The sequence below is a fragment of the Hetaerina americana genome, unplaced genomic scaffold (assembly GCF_022747635.1).
Source record: "Hetaerina americana unplaced genomic scaffold, ioHetAmer1.1.p SCAF_2, whole genome shotgun sequence".
Taxonomy (NCBI): domain Eukaryota; kingdom Metazoa; phylum Arthropoda; class Insecta; order Odonata; family Calopterygidae; genus Hetaerina; species Hetaerina americana.
In genome coordinates, this window is record NW_027286763.1 from 77,875,352 (window position 1) to 77,899,478 (window position 24,127).

General features: G+C 36.2%; 1 protein-coding gene across 1 annotated transcript in view; it reads left to right on the forward strand.

Annotated features, from left to right (window-relative positions):
• Positions 1-9,464: 9,464 nt before the first annotated feature.
• Positions 9,465-24,127, forward strand: part of LOC139687592 (uncharacterized) — a 144,889-nt gene continuing 130,226 nt past the window's right edge. Inside the window, exon 1 of the mRNA XM_071584811.1 lies at positions 9,465-9,675. Within this exon, the coding sequence (XP_071440912.1) occupies positions 9,499-9,675 (177 nt within the window). The 5' untranslated portion in view covers positions 9,465-9,498. The remainder of the gene's footprint in view (positions 9,676-24,127) is intronic.

Genomic DNA, 24,127 nt, shown 5'->3' on the forward strand with positions numbered 1-24,127 from the left:
TAAATCTATATTGTCCCCTTCAAAGTAATCCCCGTCGACTGCAACACACTTATGCCAGCGCTTGATCCAATCCTCGAAAAATTTTTTATATTCGGTTTTCGGTATGTCCATCAGTGCTTCCTGCGATTTTTCCATTACTTCCTCTCGGCTGCTAAAACGCGTTCCCCGTAATGGTTTTTTAACTCGATTGAACAAAAAGAAGTCACAGGGAGCCAAATCAGGTGAATTCGGTGGCTGTTGGATGGTATTTGTTGCATTTTTCGTCAAAAAATTACGAATAATGATAGCACTGTGCGACGGTGCGTTATCATGGTGCAAAATCCACGAGTTTTCTGCCCACATTTCTGGTCTCTTTCGGCGAATTGCTTCACGCAAACGTCTCATAACGCCCAAATAATACTCTTTGTTTACTGTCTGGCCTTCTGGCAAAAATTCATGATGCGCTACACCGTTGTAATCCATGAAAACCGTCAGCATTGCCTTCTTTTTTGACTGAAAACGACGTGGTTTTTTTGGTCTCGGCTCATTTGGTGAACGCCATTCACTTGCCTGATGTCTGGATTGCGTGTCGTACTCATAAACCCACGTCTCGTCTCCAGTAATGATCCTTTTGATGAATGTGGGATCGGATTCAGCCTCGCAAATCATGTCTTTTGCGACGTCAACACGGTCTCTTTTTTGCATGAAATTGAGGTCTTTTGGCACCAACTTTGCTGCTACACGACGGAACCCCAAATCATTAACCGCAATGTCTTGGGCGGATCCATAGGCAATGTTCAAGTCCTCCGCTATTTCTCTGATGGTTAATTTGCGGTTATTGACCAACATTTCTTTTACTTAATCAATTTTTTCACCGACTTTCGATGTCGATGGTCTGCCACTGCGTTCATCATCTTCGATTGACTCACGACCACTTCTGAACCGCTCGTGCCACTGGTAAACGACCGTTTTTTTAGAGAATCGTTGCCGAAACACTTTTCCAACATTTCCAACGTCCGTGCGCCACTAAATCCGTTTTTTACGCAAAATTTAATACAAGTTCGTTGTTGCAAATTTAAATCCATTTCTGCAATTGTAAAAAATCGCCAACACACACAGAGATAGATGTACTCTTGGCTACGTAACTTTTGCAAATGTCAAGTTATGACACTAAGATTTAAAGGGAATATCAACAACAGATGTACCAATTTAACAAAAAAAACAGAACTCAAATCGGAACGATGGGAGCGCCACACGGTGGTTATTCCGGGAACTTTTTGATCAAGGTAGTATTGCCAATTGTACTTTTGTGTAATCACCAATTATCATCCAAGAACTCACATAATCGGTAGTAGCAATAAAGGAGCAACAATTTTAAATTAAAAGCAGTTACGGTGGCAATATTTTTTACGCTCATGGTCAATTTGTTATAAATAAACAAGACTGACTGTTGAGGCCCTTAGAAAAAAATTCGCTTACATATAATTCACATGCTCAGTATTAATTTATTGTTCTGTATGTACACATACAATATGTATACATTACCTGTTCGAAGATAAATCATACAGAACCTGTCGTTATGCGCTAAATTCAATACAGGTTATGTCTATGGTTACGTTATGTAGGTCTTCTCTGTTTAGAAAAACTTCTATGCACTTTTGATCAATAATGATGTGACTTGATGGAAACATCGAAAACCAACCGTCGGATACTATATAATAAGTGACACTCATTCACAAAGGAGTGACACCTAAAGTTAACTTTCAGCTCAGTGATTCTCTAAATGTACGGTATATTAACCTGATAAATATTTTATTATTATTCTTCGCCATCTCCATTATATGCCGCGTATGGAAGTACAATGATCTCGGGCAGACAATTTAATAATATTGACAGATGATTTTCCCATTATTCAGTTTTTTTTTCTATTTTAAAACAAGGATGACACCGAGGGAGCGCCAAATGGCCATCTGTGCGTCATTCACTTCTGATACACACTTCCATTAGCGAGGAAAATTTTTGACATCAAGTATTGTATATTATCTCCTTAAAAATATATCAATGCTCCATTTAGAGTGGTAGGAAGTAGAAGGTTTATGGATTTAAGTCCAAATGACAGCCTGGTGAACAAAGGATGTAATAGACTAGCCATAAATTTTATTTCCTCTAGCACTTCTCGAAATCCAATGAAAAGCCTGAAAAGGTCACTCGACGTTCTCTTACCATACCATGGCGCACCTTTTCATTTCAAATATTTCTAAATGATCTGAAATTATGTCTGAAAAAGAAGATTATTTATCGGAATTTAAAAAATACTAATATGCAGGCCAGTTGATACAAGTAGATCGTATTTCGTTAATATGATTAAAAATATTGAAAAATAAAATCATCTCATTGTAATGGAAATCCACATTGAACACGTCAACGTATCACTCTTTCCCATCCCCCATCAAATGATAGGACGGGCATATGATTTGGATTGCATTTCAAAAGCATCACAGGCATAGATAGCTACCTCATTGAATTAAGATCACAGTTCTGAATATGGATTAAGATCACTCATTCACTCAGCATATCTCTGCCTATCAGAGGGCTCCTTCAGCAAAATACGGTGATTATTATTCACCCTAAGTGGATCTTAACTGACTCATTCAATAGCTAATAAATAAAAAAATTGATTTTACTATTTTTAAATAATAATAAAAAATAAGGTGCTATTCCAATAGTGAAATTAGCGAGAAAAAACATTGTTTGTCCATTTTCTACTGGGGAAAGAAACGGCTCAATTTTTAATTATGTACAATGATTGAAAAGAGAGAAATTTGGAGTCATTGTCAAAGGAAAATAGTGTTCATTGAAGGCAGTAATGGCAAAGCTAAGCCAACTTGCTCAAAATATTTCTTTTTATTGAGACCTACAGCTTAAGTTTTGCTAACTAACGAACGTTACTTTATTGCATTCAAATACGCATTTTTTAAATGTTGGTATGCTAAGTAGTAGAGCTTTTCAGAATGTGCATTCGTGTTTTATTTGAGCACATATTATTTCATTCAACACATTAAACACAGTGTAACCAATAAATATTTAAAAAGTTTTCAAAATTGAAATTTAAAGGTGCTAACTCGGCACACAATTTACCAATAATTCCCACACTATTCATTTTTGAATTGCATAACCATGCATTCGCACACGGGGTGCATTTACAAATGTTGTATTACTTAAATGTTAGAACCACTACCACATCAACATCCCCTTACTCTGGGGATGTTAATAGGGTGCGTTTCAATACATGCAATTGAGGTGGTCTAACGAAACTTGTGCAAACTGTTCAGTAATATTTTATTCTAACAATCTCTTTCATTTTTTTGCGTTGTTAGTTATAAATTAAAGTAGATTTATTCCAATTTTCATGGAATATATAAAAGGAAATGTACATATTCCACTGGCAACTATCTCTGAAATGGTTACAAAGAAAATTTCATGTTTACTACTTTTTCACTCACTACATTACCCAAGTCTGTTACTAAAAGCATTTTTAGGAGTACTCATTCATATTTGAAATTTCAAATGATAAGTAGATCCTTATAACATCATAAATAGGACTGCTTTCCAGTTTCAATTACCTTTTCTTTTTATGTTTCACGAATCTATTTTGTCGAGAGAGACATTTTTCCCTTCTGTCCGCCTAAAAGATGTCCGAATTTTCTATTAAATTCTGACCTTCCGTGTGTAACAGTTTAATCTAAATTATATGTGTGCTTTAGTTTAATCCAGAGCTGCATTTAGGCCCAAAACTGGGTGTGAATTTTTCATATCCATTTTTAAACTTTACTATATTCAGTTATTTAACCTTTTGCATCTTCAAGTCTTCCCTTGATTAACTATTTCTTAGGTATTACATTATTATTGGGGATATTCGAACGAGATATTGAAGAATTATTTGTAATTTAAGATTATTGTACGTTCTCAGTCCATTACATGAGCATGTTCAAATCTCTTGCATCTAATGACGTGGGAGCTTATTTCTGTATTAAAGCTTCATTTTCATCAGAATAATTTCCTTCGTTCTTTCCCATTGAAACCTCTAGGGCCATCAACTCGATGATTGATTTCCCAGAAAAAGACTCTAACCGTACCCAGCCGAGGGATGTCTTCTGAGTAATCCTAGTGCCCAAAACACCAGGAAATTGCTCATATTTTGCATGTTTAGAGAGAAATAATTTGGATATAAAACAGGAAAGTTTGAGTAAAACCCGACAAATATCCCTCTACCAGGGCGATCCCAAACGTACCCATCCCAGCAAAGAAAACAAAAAAATTTTGGAAAAAAATGTATTTATTTTTCAATATAATGTCCTTTTAGCTCTATACACTTTTCCCTGTGATGTTCAATAAGTTTGATACGCTTTTTATAATAAGAACTGTATTGCTCCTCAAAATAGCCATTAACTGCCAACATCACTTCTTCGCAGTTGGAAAACCTTTGCCCAACAAGTCATTTTTTCAAGTTTGCCAACAGAAAATTATCCGAGGGGCCTAAATCTGGCGATTAGGGTACATGAGGTAGCAATTCAAACTTCAATTCATGAATGTTGGCCATTGCAATAACGGATTTGTGAGCAGGTGCATTGTCTTGATGAAACAAAACTTTCTTCTCAGCCAAATGCGGCCGCTTTTGCTTGATTTCTTTGCTCAAACGTCGCAATAAGTTCGCATGATACTCGCCGTTGATAGTTTTTTTTCCTTTTTCAAGATAGTCCATGAAAATTATCCCACGCGAATCCCAAAATACCGACACCATGATCTTGCCTGCAGACGAAACGGTCCTCGCCTTTTTTGGAGGCGGTTGTCCCTTTTGAATACATTGTTTTGATGTTGATTGTTTGAATACATTGAATTGATTGTTTTGAATACATTCTTTTGCCTCGGGTGTGAAGTAATGGACCCATGTTCTATCCATGGTGATGCAATGGCGTCAAAATTCTGCTTTGTTGCTGTGAGACAATCAATTGAAACATCTTCAAGACACTGGTTTGGCTCGAGTGTGAGCAAACGCGGCACCAATCTTGCACACAGCTTTCTCATGTCCCAATTTTCAGTAAATATGCGGGGTACCGCCATTTTTGAAATGCCTTCTATGTCTGCTAGCTTGCACGCTTATAGTCGACGATGATCTGGTGCCACTTTGTGGATTTTATTCACCATTTCTGGAGTCATCATCACCTCATTTGGTCGACCAATCGGATGCTCGTCTTGAAAGCTCCTACGACCTCGTTTAAATTCTGCTACCCAATATTTTAATGTTGTAAACGAAGAAGCAGATTCAACCAGAGTAGAATCCAGTTCAGCTTTTATATTGGTTGGGTGGAAGCCCCTCAAATAAAAGTATTGTATCACATAACGATGTACAATTTTCTCGATGTTCACAAATTAATTGAAAACGTCCACAATTGATGGCTGCCAAACAAATACTTCGCGACGTAGCGTGATATTTTTTAAACAACTACCGCCATCTCTAGGTCAGGCCAGGTACTTCTGGGCCTTCCCATGTATGTTACCTACATTATGGTAGTACAAAGTAGTAGTAAATATACCTAATTAGGTAGTAAAATCCGAGGTTTATTCGTTTTGTGTGCGAGTGAAATGGATACTGTGGGTATGATAACTATTCATAATACATCTTCACTATTTTAATAAGAGCCGAAGAATTCCTAACACGTAAAACAAATTTTACCCTCAGGAGGTGACTTATTACTATGACCTTAAATAAATCATAAAACTTAAACGAGAGAAGCAGTATCAAATTTACCTAAGTCATGCATTTAATCAACATTTCTAATTTCAGCCTGTAACTAAGTAATATTCACCGATTGTCGCAGTTTTGAGAAAAAAAATATGCTGTGACTTATCCTTCAGACAATACCCATAAAAAATGTCATTCCGATACATTTCAGTTCATTACAATCCTGCAGTTAAGTAACAAAATTTAACCAAATATATCGTTGGAAAAGGAAGGTTGCACTCCAAAGAGTGTTCATTCTGCGAGGATTTTTTTCAGATCTAATCAGCCTTCCTCCTCTTAATAAAAATGTCAGACATGAAATTAAGTGTTATCGTATTTACAATGATTGATTAATTGTTCTCGCAATTTTATATAAAAACTTCCAAGCTCCATCTCTAGACCAATGAATGGAAGCATCTGGTTGCATAAATCCTCCCAGATTTTAGTGGTAATTACGCTTCTTCGATTGCTTAATTGGGAGTCCAGGTCAAGGCCCGGCATGTCAAAGATCTCTGTTTTAAATCCCGGTAAAGGAAATTTTTCTTCCTGTTATCCGAACTATTCCACGTTTCCCATCAATCGTCTGTTGGTCTTTTGTGTGTGTTTATATCCCTTTTTCTCATATATTTTTTTAAGTAAATTCGTGTTCGCCATTTGGATGGTTATCTTGTTTCAATGTTTATTTGTTCAATATAGCCAATTCCATTCTTCTGGTTTTGCGTACCTTGAAGTGCATTAGACCCAAACATTAATAATAATGTATGATTTCTTTATCTACTATACTTTCCTCTTGTGAGCTAGTCCATTTCTCTGTTGATGGGTGAAAAATCTCCCGAGCGCCATGTCTCGGCCAAAGAATCGGGGAACTTGGTTGCATAAACCCCCTGCGGATTTCAATGGTAATTACGTACTTATGCAAGAGCTTAATTGGTTGAGCATCGGCCCGTCGAAAAATGAAATTCCGTGGCTCTGGTCCCGGTCAAGGAAACCTTTATACACTTGTGATCCGCTCGATTCTATCTTTCCCACCATTCCTGTGTTTGTCTTTAATGTATGTCCCTATTAATGTTCTCCGTAGATGAATGTGCACACAAATAAAAGTTTTATGAAAATGGTCTTCAAAAGTTATATAACTATGAGATTTAGTTGGAAGTTGACCTTTTTTCATAAAAACAATAAATTCTGGGCTGCCACGTATAAAAACTGTAAGAGGTTCTTTTGGATTATTTTCCAAATCTTACTTTATTTCGGCACATTTTGCTTCAGTTAATTTTTTTTCAGCACCAAATATTCACACTTCTGAACTAAAAGGTTATCGGTGGTAGATACACACCAATGGTCAAAAATGTAAGGTGCCAAAAATTCCTCACTACGTCAAAACGATCGCCAAATTCCTTGCCACAAAACCACGTTCTCACTAGTATATTCCCCTCCCGGTCATAATAACACACCGCCACTTTTCTGCCTTATCATCCGGGGTAAGATCTCATATGGAAATTGGAATATTTTCCGGTTTCGGCTGATAGAAGGAATACGCAATGCAGTAAAAAAATAATGCGTTGAAAGATCTTTTGGTGGGATTTGGACGAAATATCTTTGCCCAAATAATCGGATTCCCGAGTGGAATATCAGAATAAATTTTAAGACTTGAATAATCAATGAATATTCATGATTTTACTGGCCCTTTTTAACGTTTGTTTTTGCTGAATAATTTTAACGCGCAACGCTTTACGATCCCCCTTCTCTTTTCGTGTTTGTCTGCTTTCCAATCGTACGAAATGAGATCACTTGATTACAACATTTCATTTATGACTACGCTTTCCCTAATTTCACTGTTGAAATACATCTTCATTTTGTATTCATTATATTTTATCGTCATCATTTAATGCATTATGAAAATCATTTACGTGAGAGATTGGAGTATAATTCACCTGGATTAAATACAGATCAGAGCCGAAAAATAGAAAGAATAGGTATTACTTTTGTTCACAAATGGAATTAAGACTTCAAGAATTTTTGGTTGCTCTTCAATTGGCCCATATCCTGTAAAATAGTTCAGCTTGGGAGGGAGTCTAAAACCTAGTGGTTCTTGCAAAATACCACGGCTGCTGCTCTTATGTCACAGTTGAATTTATATTTTCATTAATGAAGCACTTTTTGAAACCTTTTATTTTTCTCACGGAATGAAATCATCCTCTATTTTTTATCCTTAACCAGCAATGTACTGCAAATTTATGAAAACATTTATCACCATGTAATAGGGTTTTCTTTAGACAATTTTTAGAACACTAAGAGATTATGATTCTGTGATGTTGTTCACTCATAAATACAAAGAATATTAGTATGGATGTGAAAAAAAATTTTAATGACATCATCGTGGAATCATCTTTAATCATAATATAAATAATATATTAGCAGTAATAAGTGATCCTAATAGAATATAACAAATTTAGTCAATAAAATGGCATAAGTATAATGACTTCTAATGCTTCCAATCAGAACCAAAATGCGAGCAAAACTCTGGAGTATACGGGGATAAAATTATGTGGAATTTCTAAATATATGTAATGGTTGATTTGAATGTCACTTACATTGTAACCTCCTGTTCACTTTGTTTTAAATCTTTACATGTGATAATATATTATTTATTCTCAGGATTAATACCACAATATTCCGGGTGTAGTTTAATTATGCATAAACGATAATACTGAAGAATTTAAACTTCGATATATTTTATCCATGGCATACCTCGGAATAGCATGTGAAATGTTAACTAGAAATAATCTTATATGAAAATCTTAAATTTTTCGAACTAGGTACCTGAGGAGAAGAGATTATGTATTTATTTTTATTTATTTCATTTATTTATCGAAATAATTGGACGAGATTGAAACTTCTTCCACCCAATCCTTAGACATTATATTGAAGGCAATTACAGCCTGTACACAAACTCTAACCCAAGGGGGAGAAAAATCGACCTCGGCAGGAATCGAACCCGCAACCTCTACCTTGATAGGCGAGGGCGTTACCCCGTAGCTACTGGCCGTAAAGATGGGGGCCGGAATTTATTGTAAATATTTGCCTCCCTGAGATGTGGAACTTATTCTTTTGTGTTCTTAGGATTTAGCTTTTGTGGCCATTTTCATATTTACTATTTACTTATTACTTCTATTTTTATTTAATAGCTATGTAAATCATAATAAGAATAGCCTATTTCTTTAATTTTTCATACCCAATACCTGCTATCCATTTAAGGTCGATATATGAAACTATCATAATATGGCTTTTCGATGTGAGTATGAATAAACTGATGGATTAGGTGACCGTTTTATAAAATATATCTGTTTATAAATTATAAAGTTTTATCTTAAATTGAGACTGTAAGACTTTCAAAGTTAATCACGACCGTCCAAATTTAAAGCTAATGCACTTGCAAAGCTCTGTTTTTAATCATGTCATAATAGGTTGTAACAAAATAAATGTTAAATGATTAAGTAATTAGTCTAGCAGATTTTGTAATTTGGTTTTACGATATTTCTCCATGTGATCATCTAAAGATGTCGTCAAAAAGTTTTCTAAGGTGACCCTTTCGATGACCTAAGAGCCTCATGGATGTAATTATTTCAAAGTTGTCATCTTAAGCTGCGGCGTTTAACCAAGTATATGACCATATTTTCTTCTTTCATCTCTCTCCTTCAGGAACGACGGAAGTATCTGCACTTAGGAGCGCGAGGATAATGCTTCCCGCTGCGGTGCAAGCCGGCGACTCGGCCACCCTCATCTGCTTATACGACCTAGAGGGAGCTCCCCTGTATTCTGTCAAGTGGTACAAGGGCAGACGGGAGTTCTACCGCTACGTACCGAAGGAGGTGCCGCCAACCAAGGTCTTCCCGTTCCCAGGGATCGTAGTAGACGTGAGTTGCGCTTTCCTTAACCCCGCTTTGCCCTTCCCACACCAACGCCCACTCCATGATACACTCTCCTCAGAATGCCACTTATCTCTCCGCCGTGAGCATTTCCAAAGCCTGCGGTCGCGACCATACTTTGTCGCTTGGTTTGGTGAACTTTGACTAGAGACATGGAAGGCATATTCTGTTGAAGAGCATTTCGAAGAATGGAACTACGAAAGTTATCGAGAAAAAAACCAAGGCATGAAACTTCCACTGGTTCACAAAGGAACATTATTCAGTTTCTATTTCAAAGTGCATTGAAGTAGTTAATGTTTTTTCAGAATATATTGTTATAATATTGCCAAAAAATATATTTCTTAGTCCTTTAAATAACCACATTAACGTGAAGTTTTCCTTTGAATGTATCTTTATTGAACCCAGAGGAATCGGAGGCCAAAATTCACTAAGTTTTACCCACAATTTTTAAAACTCACCGAGTACCGGCGTAGCTTATAATTTCATTCAATAACTCTCTCGTATTATCATCATTTATGCTTCTTGAATACAAAGAAAAGATAATAGTTCAAATAAATGCTGTAAATATGTATACGTATACTGTAAATAGACCAATAGGTTGCTTTAATGTGTAACATCTTTGACAGACTCTCTACCCAATTAGTCAAACACCCATTGAAAGGTAACTTTTTAACGAAACCCGAATCCTGCAGAAATTAAGAGTTTCCAAAAGTATGCAAACGTTTATATATTTTTCGCTCTTTTATATGCATAGATGTCAAAGAGCGAAACATTATACATAGGATGCATATTTTTTAATGTGTGAATTTTGTCATGTGCGGAAATTGATTTCAAGATTCTTGCCATAATTTGTCGCTATGTTAACTAATTGTGGATTTACCAAGAAAATTATTTCTTCAAAAAGAACCAATCATACCTAAAACAGAGTATTGGCAACTTTGAGTGAATTATTAACCTGATATAGTAATACTTCTCACAGAGGCACGAGAAATTAGGAATTGGAATTCGCTGTAACAATATGCGACATAGTTTCAGAAATCACCACGGAAAAAACCCGTACTCCTATGCCATGATGCAGATATGACCCCCGTAAATGCATGTGTATTGCACAACAGTAATGTTTTGCGGGTGGCATCGTCAAAGTTGCAGGCGTCAATTCCTTACTTCTGACATCACGTGCCATGGAATTCATTCAAGTCCTCCTAAATTGGAGAGAAATTTCTATTTAACTAGCCTATTCATTTTCAGATTAACGTGGTTGCAATGTGGATTAATGAACTTTTATATACTATTCAGGATTATCTCAATTTCTAATTTCCTTTTCCAATTTCAAAAATTGATATGTAATTGAAGAGGGATTTCGTGACTTATTTATTATACAAGTAATCATCTGAAAATCCCATGTGTATATAGTATATGTGCAATCAATTTAAGTGAAAGCAGGCATGAATAGTTAAGGTTTTTACAGAATCAACAACTTTGAGCTATAAACATTCATTAATGTAAATTTCCATCAAAATTAATATCATTATATCCACAAAAAGGTGCCTTTTAAACCCTAATATGATGTTTTTTTCTTTCTATAATTTTTTTCTCTTTTTGTACACTACTTATCTCAGAGTTGGAGTAAGACGCGACGATTTAGTCTAGCCCACGTAAAGAGATAAAATAAACTAAGTCAAATCTTTCCACTTCACACTCGTTTGGAACGTTGCATTGAGCCTCATGCATACAAAATTTAGTATACAACGTCATAATTTCACCTAACCTTTTATATTCATCCGTTTTGTGATTTGGTTCATTTCCATATCCATTTTCACGAACGCTGCAAACGAAAGTCTCTTGTGTATCCTCGACTCCATTCACCTCTGCCGCATTTCCCTCACTTTCCGATAGGAAAGGATAGGCGATGAGAGAAATAGACGCTTTCATTTGCCCTACCTTGAGCCTTGTTTAGAGTGCCGCGACGCGCCACGACGCCCCCTCAGTCCATTCCAAGCGATCCTCATTCCCACAGGCAGTCTCCCTTTCTCTACCCACCCCCTCGCCATGCCCCAACATTCGTTCGACCCAATTGGAGTGAAAAGAGGTGGAGGAGTGAGGGCATTTATTAATTTTGGAATCGGACCACTCTACCCTTCTCCCCCTCCTTCACCCCTGCCCTTTCAAAGCCTTTCTCCTCCCGACCGCGGATCGTAGCAAAAAAACGTAGGTGCGAATAATGGATTTTATCGGGTGGGTGATATCCTTCCTCCCGCGTCATTTTCCTCGTGAGACCCCGCCGCCTGGGGCGATAGTTTGCAAATATCCGTGATGCGCACTGACAAATTGGAGCGAGGTCTTCGGCCGAGACGCCATTGGAAGGATTTTCTACAATCATCGCCCTGGACTGGGGAAAGGTAGTTATTCTAATTGACTGCTTTATTCCTACTCTTTAGCGTCGCCTTCATTTTCCAGGCACTGATTTTAATTAAGTATTGATTTTTTTTTAATTTAATATATCTCCAGTGCCAATAATTTCGTTTCCTAATAATATCGATGCGTGATTTTCATTCGACGCCAGTTTCCTCAAGTTGGGAATTATTAATCTGAAAGTAATCAAATATTTTAGCTTAGTTTTTAAGTGTAATTCCATGCATTGGATTGGTTTTCAACCAGGGTAAAAGAACTATCTTACAATGTTGTGGGAAATTTATCGTTTCAAGGCTTTGCATGTTGCTTCATTTTTTTACAGCATATGGTAATTATGGATATCATTATATTGCACGTATTTAAGTACAGATATTACTTTGTCTGAAAGTATCATTGAAATTATGTATGTGTTGTATAAAAATAACTCAGTACTTTATTTGGGACTTGCAATGGATGACAACTACCGTTAAACAAATTCCAAAATCAAAAAAGTTACCTCTTAACCTCTGGGTAAAATCAAAAAATCAAATAATATATCCACCATGGAAAAAATCAATTTCACGGCATATGAAAAAAGTTTATTTGTGGAGCAACTATTTCCATATTAAAGGTTTGCTCGGGAAGACAATTGTACATCGGCCGGCATCTTGCCCTGAAAATTAAAAAGTCCGTGGATCTCATAAGTTTCCGAGTACCAACATTAGAAATTTAGATGGAAATAATAAACGACACGGCGGGCGGTGCAAGCAAATAAAAGTGTCAGCAAAGTACCGCGTGACCTTATAAAGCTCGTTCGTGTAACCTGATATTTAACGCCACGGCTCTCCGACCCCGGGAAGCCTTAATGAAGGGCCGAGAGAGAGATATTTCCACGATTTCTCACACACAGGCCAACTCGTTCACACTCGTTCGCATTGTCGTTCCGTATCATGAATCGAATGTGACCCCGCGGCAGGGGGGATGGCGGCGCGAAGTGGAAGGGTGGAGAGAGAGAGAGCAGGAAGAGGGAGGAAATGTGGGTGCGGTTTGCAGGAGGTGCAGCATTGGTTTGTGGGTCACGCTTAACCAATCCGCAGTGGCCGAGCGCAGCAAAAGCCGAACACGTGTTAAACGAGCGGTCCCCATATGCCCACAACTCCCGATCTATCTTTTTCTCACTCTTTCTCTCTGTTTCCCCGCCCCCACACTATTTTTATTCTTTTTTTACTTTTCTCTAATCAAGTCGCTCGTTAATAGGCGTTGCGAGGACTGTCTCCCTCTTAGGTCATGCCCACCCACCCATTCCTCCCCCCTAAACTCCGTCTCAAAGGCAGCTTCACACCACGTCGTGTTTAACGCGAACCGTTTCCCAACCGTGTTCTCTCTGTCTCTTACTAGCGGAAGTTTTGGACCAAAAATTGCCAGGCGTTTTTTCATAAAACTTTATTTAATGAGGAAAAAACAACGCGTTAGCAATGTGATGGAGAGGGTTTTTGGGGAAGGGAGGTGAGGGCATTTTTCAAATATTACTTTTTCGAAAGTATCCTATACAATTGCCACCCGATCCCGTTTAATATAACAGCGATTGCTCGGTCTCTCCCTGCAAAACAGAAAGAGATTCCGACTTCTTTTTTTACGATTAAATTTTAGTTACCAGAGATTCGTTGTTAAAAAAATTTTCTTTCAAATAGGATTTGATTAAATTTAATGAGTAAAAATAAAAATTTTGCGAGTAATATCTGTTATCAAAATAAACTAATAAGGTGAAAAATTCTGTAGGGTCTTTTTTAGGCTTCATTATATGATTTTATTGTTTTCATGTAATTATCATTTTAAGAGTATCCAGAGAGATAATATTCGAAAAATGATATTTCTCTCACTTTGACAGTTGAGGCTTGGTTCCGAAAACGTTATACTTCCTGGGTGAAAACGGCATATATACTTATAAATCTGTGCAGTTTGTTTTTAATTAATGCATGGGGAAAGTTTTTATAATTTACTTAAATATACGTATGCAATTTTTAAGAGTAATACTAACCAAGTATAAATGCTTATTAGTAAAAAGATTGAAGTGTATATTAGATTTATTACTTGTGTAGGTATTATAGAGATTTGATTAATATGTGCAAAGGATTGATTTTTCAGATAGCCTTGGAAAATAAGATAGTGAAAACATGAAAGCCATTATTTAACCACCCGCTCTTAAGGAAAAATGTTCAATATTCCGATTTTGATAAGGCACTAAATGTATTTTTTGCGTACGAAAACCGATATCAGAAAGCTTATTTCTTCGGCAACTCGTTGAAAATTGAATTTCTTCAGCATAAGAGGTGGAAAACAGGGTTGCCGAAGAGGATTGGAAGTAGTTGAGAAATCGATTGTCAAATAAAGTGAAAAATGTAGAAATTGTCAAAGTTAAGTAAACGGCTGAAGTGATTTCGAAACAAATCAAGGGATTTTGGCAATAAATTCAATTCTACGCGGTTATTTACGAATCAAAGCTCATTGAAATGAAGTATTCCCCCAAAATTACACAAAAACCTCCATCGTTCCGGAAATAAATAAGATACGAGGTGATGGTGTCACTATTCCTTTTGCAAACTAATTTCTATACTAAACACAACTCCCACATATTGTTTACTTTTTATGACTCCAGTAGGAAAATGAAGGTCTGACCATTGCCGCGGTTTAGAAGTAATATCCATGGCTCATTTTGTCAAGTTTTTCAAGGAGTCTATCATCTAGGCCAAAACGACCACGGATTTCCTCCCTCCCTACTTCTCATCATCATTAAATGAGATTTAGGTTATATTCGATTAACATAGAACTATTGAACGAAATCAAAGGAAACGATTCAGAAAATAGAACGCAACCAAGACTTTCTAAAAATTTTCATGTATACCTGGGGCTTTGGAGTATGAGTTTTAAGGCTTCGGAAGAAAGTGAACTGAGTTTATTTCTCCCTCACGTAGAGCAGGATCACCCTAAGCTGCTCCGTACTTTCAGGAACTCGCTCTCCCAACCCCCACAAAATTGTTTCTCGCTAATTGGAACGCCCCGAGAACTCTTCGTCGCGTCAACTTCGAAAAAGGTGAACGGCTCGCGTTGGTGATGATGATTCATCGTCCCAACGCACCGGTGAATAACGAGCCCCCTTTTCGTCCTGTGGTGGAAGGTTCACCGCTTGGGGGCGGAATTTACGTCCCATTTCTTCATTAATGTTTTTTTTAATGTCACGCGTATTTGCGCCCCAGAGATAAATAGCTCTCATTCCACGGCCGACGCGATCAAAATACGCTTTCTAAGAACACGGAGGGAGAGAAGGGATATGGGAGGGGATGGTAAGGGAAAAAAAACCAAACGCGTCTCCACTCACCCGTTCAAAATTCGGGTAGCATCGTCGGTTTTCCACGATTAAAAAAGGAAGGGGCCGAGGAGGAGTCCTCTACTTCCATCCTCGATATATAAAAAATGGATCTAGGGAGAGGGATGAAGGGGGAAATAGGGAAAGAAGATGTATTGGACGGATAAGGAGGAAGTTGGGGAATGCTAAGGTGGATTAGATATGGATAGTAAGGGGGGAAAGGAGAGGATGGGTGGAAGGGAGGAGTCTTTCCGCGGAGATGGATGCCCAAGCCGATAGCGGGCGCAGATAAGGGAGGGAGAGATCTTACAGGGTGCTGGGTGGGAAGGGAAAACGATGGTGTGGTAGGAAAGAAAGGGTCTAAATCACGCAAGAGGTAGGGTAGGATGCGAAAAAGGCAGTGTTGAGAAGAGACTGGGATTAAAGGATGTGGAGTATGCGAGTTGATTAGAAGGTTAGGAATGAGAAAAGTACAAAGGAGGAGTTTGGGAGAGAAAACTTATTTTCATCTGTCTCCAAGACAAATGTAGAGTGCAGGCCTGTGAGTGTCGGAGGTGGCCTAAGGGCCCTCCACTCAAAAGCGAGTGATGCCCGCGGGCACAAAAAGTTCGACACAAGCTGTGTAATTTTTGTATTTACCAGCACTGCGCGAAATTCGCAGGAAATTGGGGGAAAGGGGCCGTCCCTCCCAATCTGGAATTTCACACGTAATTGAGCTAAGTTCGACTTGAGTTTAATTTCCACCAAGCATCTAAGCAATAGATAGGTTGTAGCTTCGCTAAAAGTTGGTTTTTTTGTCTCCGTGTTCCCAAAAATAATTCATTCACTCAGGGTGGTACGGGCGCGTTAGCAAAATTAATAAGCCAGGGGTTCTGAACAGCACTGCATAATATATATGAGGTCCGTATTTCCCTCTTTCAATCTCTGTAACACATCGACGCGATTTTTCATGAAATATTTGATGAGTGAATTGTAACTCAAGTCAGATATCAACGAAATATTTATTTCAGTGGTTATTTTTTGTTATTTTCTTTGTGTAACGGAAAATAGTATTTGTATGGGTAGTCATTTGTAAACCACGGCATAAATATTAAATAGAGAAATGATTTTTTCTAAACCTTAAGTCATTGTCTTGCTATAAAAGGAAGTTGGTGCTGATGGCTTGGGGATACAATTCATCATAATAGTAAAAAAGGTTTTGAAAATATTTTAGTAATAAAAAAAGTTTTTCTTTCGCATATAAGAAAATTCTGATATTTTAAGTTTTTCTCCATTCCTGTTCCTGTTTTATAAAGAAATACAGGCCGGCCGTAATCAAATGAAGAAATATCTTTACTTTAGGTATTTTTCTTGTTTATAAGAGTTGCAAATGTTGTTGGATTTGTCTATTTAAACCTGCTGATATGCTACCGAAACTAATCACAGAATAATTATTTTTATTCTTAAGAGTGATATTTTTGTCTCCTATAACATTAAATTCCTTCAAACCTTCATTATCAACAAAAGAGTTTACAAATTCTACGAAATCTTTTATACTCAAATGTGGTGGCCTATGTATTATCATTAAAGAAACACAAATATTTTCCAATGCCAGTTCACCGTACATTAGCTCACTTGCATGTGAGGGTAATTAATTTTCATTGAAAGTAACTTTTTTGTTTACAAATTATGTAATACCACCACCTCTTGTTTTAGTTTTCAATTTTTGGTATTTTTTTATATCCTCTCTGTTGATAAAAATCCCTTTCTGTTTCGCTTATAGTCACCTCAGTAAATATCACTATATCAAACTGGAGATATACTTACAGATGATTAAGAATAACATTTGATTCACACCAACATTTTCTCAATGGCCTTAGGTGCATAGTTGAAAAATTAAAATTTTGTGCAAAAGAGGAGGTAAGAAGAATGTCATGTGAACACAGCGATTATTTGGATTTTTAACTTTTGAAAACCAATCCCTAAATAGTCAATATTTAAAAAAAAATGTCTTAGAACAGTCCAAGATCATCCTCTGATCATATCGTGATGGTCTCAGAGTTTTCCAACCTCTTCGCTGAAATTTTCCAAATTTTACCCTCCCCTTTACTTTACCTTTTCCTTTGCTTTCCATAACAAGTTTTTATAATATTCAGTTAGTGCCTCATTAATAAATATTTTGCCAGAAGATTTCCCATTAGTAATATTACTGTTATCTATAATTTTACTTTTGGCAAACGATTTCTCTTTTATGTTTTTGTTTTTTGTCTTCCCGTTCAATATATGCCAAACTACTATGAGGTTCATAGTAGTAGTTTAGTGGAGGCGACCAACAGCGGAGGTCATTTGCGCCATTAGGGATGGACAGTACAGGACGAAGGGTTGAGAGAAACCCGGCGTCGGCATTAGCCTACTCAGTACGAAAGGCTACAAGAGGTCCGAAACTTAACGTCCCATCCGACGGACGGCGTACTCACTCAAAGTGCTCTTCACAAAGCACCTCGGGTCTTCATGAATAATAAAGGCATAATTTCCTCCTCTTTTCAAACATAATGCAATCATTGCCTAAATATACCAGAAAAGATATTAATTTTGTCAAAGACCATGAGTTTTCGTACTGCTTAGGATTAATGTTAGCACGATTATAATATATTTGTTTTGAATACTGAATTTCATGAATTATTTGATTGATTATTTTATATAATTACAAGATAACTTTTCCTTGCCACCATTGCTTCGTTTAAGCCTTATATTTTCACATATAAACAATTCCAATTTATTTTTTTATCATATATTTCTTTATATTATGAATATATAAGTATAGATGAAAACTTAATTCTCTCTGTTGCCATCATCCATCAAAAAACAAGAGTATATCTTATTATTTTGAGGAATTAGAAACCTTGCCCTGTTTCAAGGATATATGTCTATATATAACCACGACCATTTTATGATGGTTGTGTTACTTTATTATCATATTAACCTATATGGCATTTAGTCCCTATTAAGATTGAATATAAAACGAATTTATTCAGTTAAAAAAAATAAATTCCTTGTGACCACTTTTGTAGTTTACTGTTATAAATGTCACAGAGCATTGTTGTTTAAAATTTGGCTTTCGGAGATATCAACAATTCGTTTTATAGATTTAAGTTGAATATTGTATAGTTTAATATACATGCAAATACTTCTAAGAGTAGTAAAATATAATTCCACTTTTGATGTAAATTTTATACGTAAAACACCCATGCTTCCGCCCATAAGTATGAACCTATCGATTCCAAAATGTGTGCTACTACTCGGGTCCTGCTATAGCCTAGATCTGTATTCCCCAAAATGAACAAGAATTGTTAGTAGAGTGGAAGTGAGAGGATTTATTCCCCAAAATTTAAGAATAAAGAATGGAGAATGGAGAAGTGCGTAATGGTGGAGGAGATGAAGAAGTAGTAAGAAATAGAAAAGAGCATGTTTGAAGAAACAGATAATGAGACTCGGATGGCGAGCTCTTGGGGGAGTGAGAGCGAGCCAACGGATGATTTCACGCTAATGAACAAGCAAGTTTCGTCTTCTGGGAACGAGAGAGGATATTTGGTCCGTCCTCTGGTGGATACTACACGGCTTAGTGGAGCGTTCGATAATTTTCGTCGCAGTTTTTTTTTCAAGTCAACTTTATTCTCACGAGCGTGGGGTATGTTTGAGTTGCCGGAGAGAGAACGGAAGATGGAATTCCCCTTTTATTTGGAACAAGCTCGCAAAATTTCCGATTCAATTCGTTTCTTCTCCTCAGCGGAAATAAAATACTGTGTAATCATTTTGGATGGTCTCAGGAACTAAGCCTGCTATTTCGTGTTTTATTCATAACGATCCCATAGGCCAACCTTAAGTTCTTTTAAAATTAATTTGTTATGATGAAAATTCAGTCTTGGTTGATAATGGAGGGTGAAATTTATAGAGAGTGTAATAAAAAAATTACGCCGTTCCTATGGAGAATTGATTCCACATGGACACGCTTAATCTCGATCGCGTTTGTTAAAAGGCTCCTCTCGTAGGTGGAGTTCAAGCTCTCAATTGAACATATGCTTCTACTTGTCGGAAAAAGTTTAGCAGATGGGCATTTTTAGCTTGTAGCACGGAATTTTCAGGGTTATGAAGAAACATTTTTCACTCTTCGTTGAAAACTCTCAATTTCTTTCATCGTGTAAGTATCGTAGTTTTATAACTACCCATAAAAATGAGGAAATTCTGAATTTTCATCAATAATGTGGCAGTTTTCCATTAAGATGGGAAATAATCATTTTAAATCATATTCATTTTAGTACATAAGGGTTTTTAATGAAACTTAAACTCGGTTTCCAAAACGCAACACTCAAACTTTGGTGTTTATGCTATATTATGTAATTAATTTGTTAATTATTCATTAAACCAACATATATATGCATCTATCGAAAAAAAACTCTAAATAACTCCTTAATTTCAGCGGCCAAAATTTTTTTAATTAAGCAAAATTGAGAATAATATTAGTTTCTAAAAATCCGAAGAGGTTTTCTCTTTTTTAAGTATCAAATGTTGTCTTAATAAATTCACACTGTAGAAGTATCATCTAATCTAATTAAAGTATAATAATATATTTTGCGTATTGGAATAATATTATTATTCAAATTAGTATATTTAAATTTTTCCTGACAATGTTGATATTTCTTTGCACTTTCGTCACATTAAGCATCATAATATCAAATGTATATGTCTTCACATACCTAGTATCCCATGGAATTATACATATTAAATTTAAATCGAATGTTTCATAAATAACGCTCGATTTCATGGTAAATCCCTTCCAAAAATACATTCCTTGTCATTGGCTAACTGATACTTTTCCTATTATATGGAACTCGATATTTGGATATTTTATTTAATGAAGGCGCCTTAAATAAGTGCGCCTAATTTTGAATCACGAGTATGCGATTGAATATTGTTATTTCAATCTCTTCATGAATCGTGCGAAAAAATCGGTTCTGGTCAAATAAACACCATTTCATTCAACCGATAAATTTCTTTTACTATTGGAGTGCAATGGAGAGAGTGACTCATGATCTGTGCATGATTTTCATAATCTGTTTACGAACTCCAGAATTAGAGAAGGTATCTGCCTGCAAACTCACAAGTCATGGGGATATAAATATAAGGAGAGAGTAGCCGTTAAAATGTTTCTCTAATTAGGAGACCTCATTAACTTTTCCTAACTAAAAATAAAAAATTGAAGCTTGGTGTGTGAAAATAATACCAAGATTATGATCAATTCTCCCCCACTCCAATTTAGAACCATGTGGTTTTTCATTCAATTTACGTAGAGCTAATATTTTTATTAGATAATTTCATTGGGGTTTGCCCAAAATTTTTAAATTCAAATTCTAGTTCAGAAAAATAATATTTTTTTAATGACTCAAATATATATATATATATATTTAGTTTAAAAATAAATGTATGATTAATTATAATTGTGTTAAACTTATTTTGAAAATATCTAGCTTTCATTCCTTGCTAAAGCTTTCCAATTTCAATTCAGCATTGTATTTTTTTCTTTATTTTTACTCGTGGATAAATATAAATATTTTTGAAACTTTGTCAAGGTTTGTCTCTCGTAAAATGAAAATATCCTCATTTTATGTATTTCGTCTTGCATCAAATTAACACTTAGGACATTTCCCAGAACGTATTATTCGTAACACTCTCTTCTTACGTGCTCAATCTTCAGATTGATCTTCAATGTTTCCTGGTGCCCTTTTTAATTATGTATAATTAGTACAGAATGCCATTATTTGTTGTAAATACTTGGCCTTGACCTTTCACTGTACCTTTTTTTTAAATACTAACTTTTAAGCACTCAATCGACTCAAATTTTGTTTTTAGATCAGGAACATTATTTTGACGGTTAAATATTTATGGCCTTAGAAATTATGATTTACAACGTCCATTCCCAGTATCCAAAGTCATCAACTAACATTCTTGGCAATTAAATAAGAAGATGATGCTCAAAAGGAGAATATAAGAAATCAAAGAGTCAAATCCTGATTGGATGTATCGGACTCCATCCATCATTATTCAAACAGTGTGGTAAGCTTTACATCTGGCTTTTGCACAGAGCTGTATGCCCTAATGATTCGTTATAAATAAATCAAAACGCATTAAATGGATGTTCTAACTGTTAACCTGGTAAAATATCCATCGTTTGCCTTTAATTCCTTTTTAACAATTCGTGGCATAAACTTTCATGATTGCACACCCATTTATATGATTTTAACTTATCGCTATATTATGTATATTCTTTTTCAGTTTTTATAGTTATTCGACGGTATTAATAAGTAGCTCTCATTGAATTTTATTAAATATGGAGAAGAATTACTATAAGACAATTTGCGCATGAGAATTTGAGTATTTATATTTGGAATTACCCAACTAAACTTTCAGTGTTGTCTCTTTATTTGTATTTAATACGAATTTTCGAACAATCAACCGCAATGCAAGGCCAAAACTGGCATTTTTATGTAAAAATATACCTTGCATTTCTGAGGAACTTTATGTAATATGATAAACGGTACATATCATCAACCACGTGAGATTTTTTCATCCATAAGGGTTCACAAATGGGTAGAATTGTGATTAAGTGGCAATTGTAGCTCATTACACAAGTTTAAATAGCTTAATGGTATCTAATAGCTCCAAGCATAATGAGTGCTGAATTTCAATTCAGGTCTTAGTTGATAGTTAATCTCGAGCAAAACCTAAAGTGCACAATTAATATATCAAGCAAAGGATTCTACAATTTATCTCAACTTCCCTCGATCGAACATTCCTTTTCCAATGTAATTAACCTAATGCAGGGAATGTACAACTTCGATAGCATAATTGTTGGTCTAATTGGCAATGCTTGAGTGTTGGGCGTAACTCCTGGTGGTCACGGTTCCCGTGCGGCCTAATCTGCCGTTGAATATTAAACGCAGGGCAGGACTCCTCAGCACGAAAGAACCGAAATCCATGCTATTGTTTTATTCAGAATTCAAGAGAGGTGTGAAAATATTTTAAGGAAAAAAACTCCTTTGTTATGAATACTAAGCGTATGAAAATGAACGCACGATTTTCTTGCCAATGGTCTTCCCTCTTCCTTCTCAATAAACATTCAAATGGAAATCGCGTGGGAATGATGACCGCTTGATAATCACCGAGTGCGGATCTTGGGGTTCAAGACGCAGTTCTCTCATTAAAATGTCAAATTTTATTATTCGAGCATGTGATATTTGCATTTATAAATTTCAATAAGCAAGAGATGACAAGGATAAGGCAATTCTGTCGAACCTGGAACGAGTAGAAATAGACCAGTCATTACGCTGATAAAATATCTAATAAAATTGGAATACTCATTAAACAATTTTATTTACAGATTAAAACCGCACATGAAAATCCCTTTTTCCTTCGCGTTAAGATGACATTAATAGCACGAAACAGTGTGAATTCGCCGTAATGAACACTATGACTTCGATTAGCTTGTTTTAAATGTATAATCATAGCTGTAATAAGTTGAAGATATCTAGATACCCACAGAGGAGTATAGAGAGTAGTGAAAAACTCCCAAAGAGAGGGAGAACTATTACGAGGGTCATCCGGAAAGTAGTACCCGTTCGTGCCGCATGAAGTGCTGACGACGCGAGTAGCCGCTGGACGAGGTCAGATAGCTTCAGTGGCTTGTCTGCCTTCTCTGAGCCAAGTTGCGTGACGCTAGCATTGCCTGTGTTGTTTCTGTGATTGTTTACAATGTTTAAAAAAATTGAGAACGCCGCCAGTTGTGAAGTGAGGGCAGTGATTAAATTCCTCAATGCAAGAAACGTTCGCCCATGTGATATTCATCGCCAATTAAAGGAGGTGTATGGAGACAATGTAATGGACGAGTCGTCTGTTCGGCGGTGGTGTCGCAACTTCAACATGGGGAGGGGGAACACACACGACGATGAGCGTTCGGAGAGACCGTCTGTCATTACAGACCAACTGGTGAGCTCAGTTGACGAATTCGTGAGGAACGATCGGCGCGTCACAATTGATGACATCTGTGAGCATTTTCCCAATGTTTCTTGAACAATTGTTCATGAAATTGTTAAACACCATCTGCATTATGCAAAAATTTGTGCAAGATGGGTCCCTCGCGTATCTCAATGAGCTGGCGGCGAAGGACTATGCAGCAGGAATACAGAAACTTGTCACACGTTATGACAAATGCCTTAATTTGCTTGGAGATTATGTTGAGAAGTAGTTTAAAGTATCCTCTTTCAAATAAAATTTTTTATGTTTGTTAATATTTACTTTTGTGTCTTTATTTCACGAACGGGTACTACTTTCCGGATGACCCTCGTAAATGCTTTAATTACGAACCAAAACAAGACGTTTGTGCGCCCAATTTATAGTTTTTGGAAATCCTCCTCGACGAATCGCATATGGAGAAATTCAGATAGCGGGAGAATCTTCTAAAACATAACAGAAAGAGCAAATAAAATTACAAGTGATAATTAATCAATGATATAATTAGGTAATAGTCAATCAAACATAAGCATAACTTAATTTTTACTCTTTATTCGAATCCTAGTTGAAATATGAAAGGGCAAAATTCACAAATAAAACAAAGAATAATGGTGGAGGTGTGAGGGGTAATAATGTGAAGTG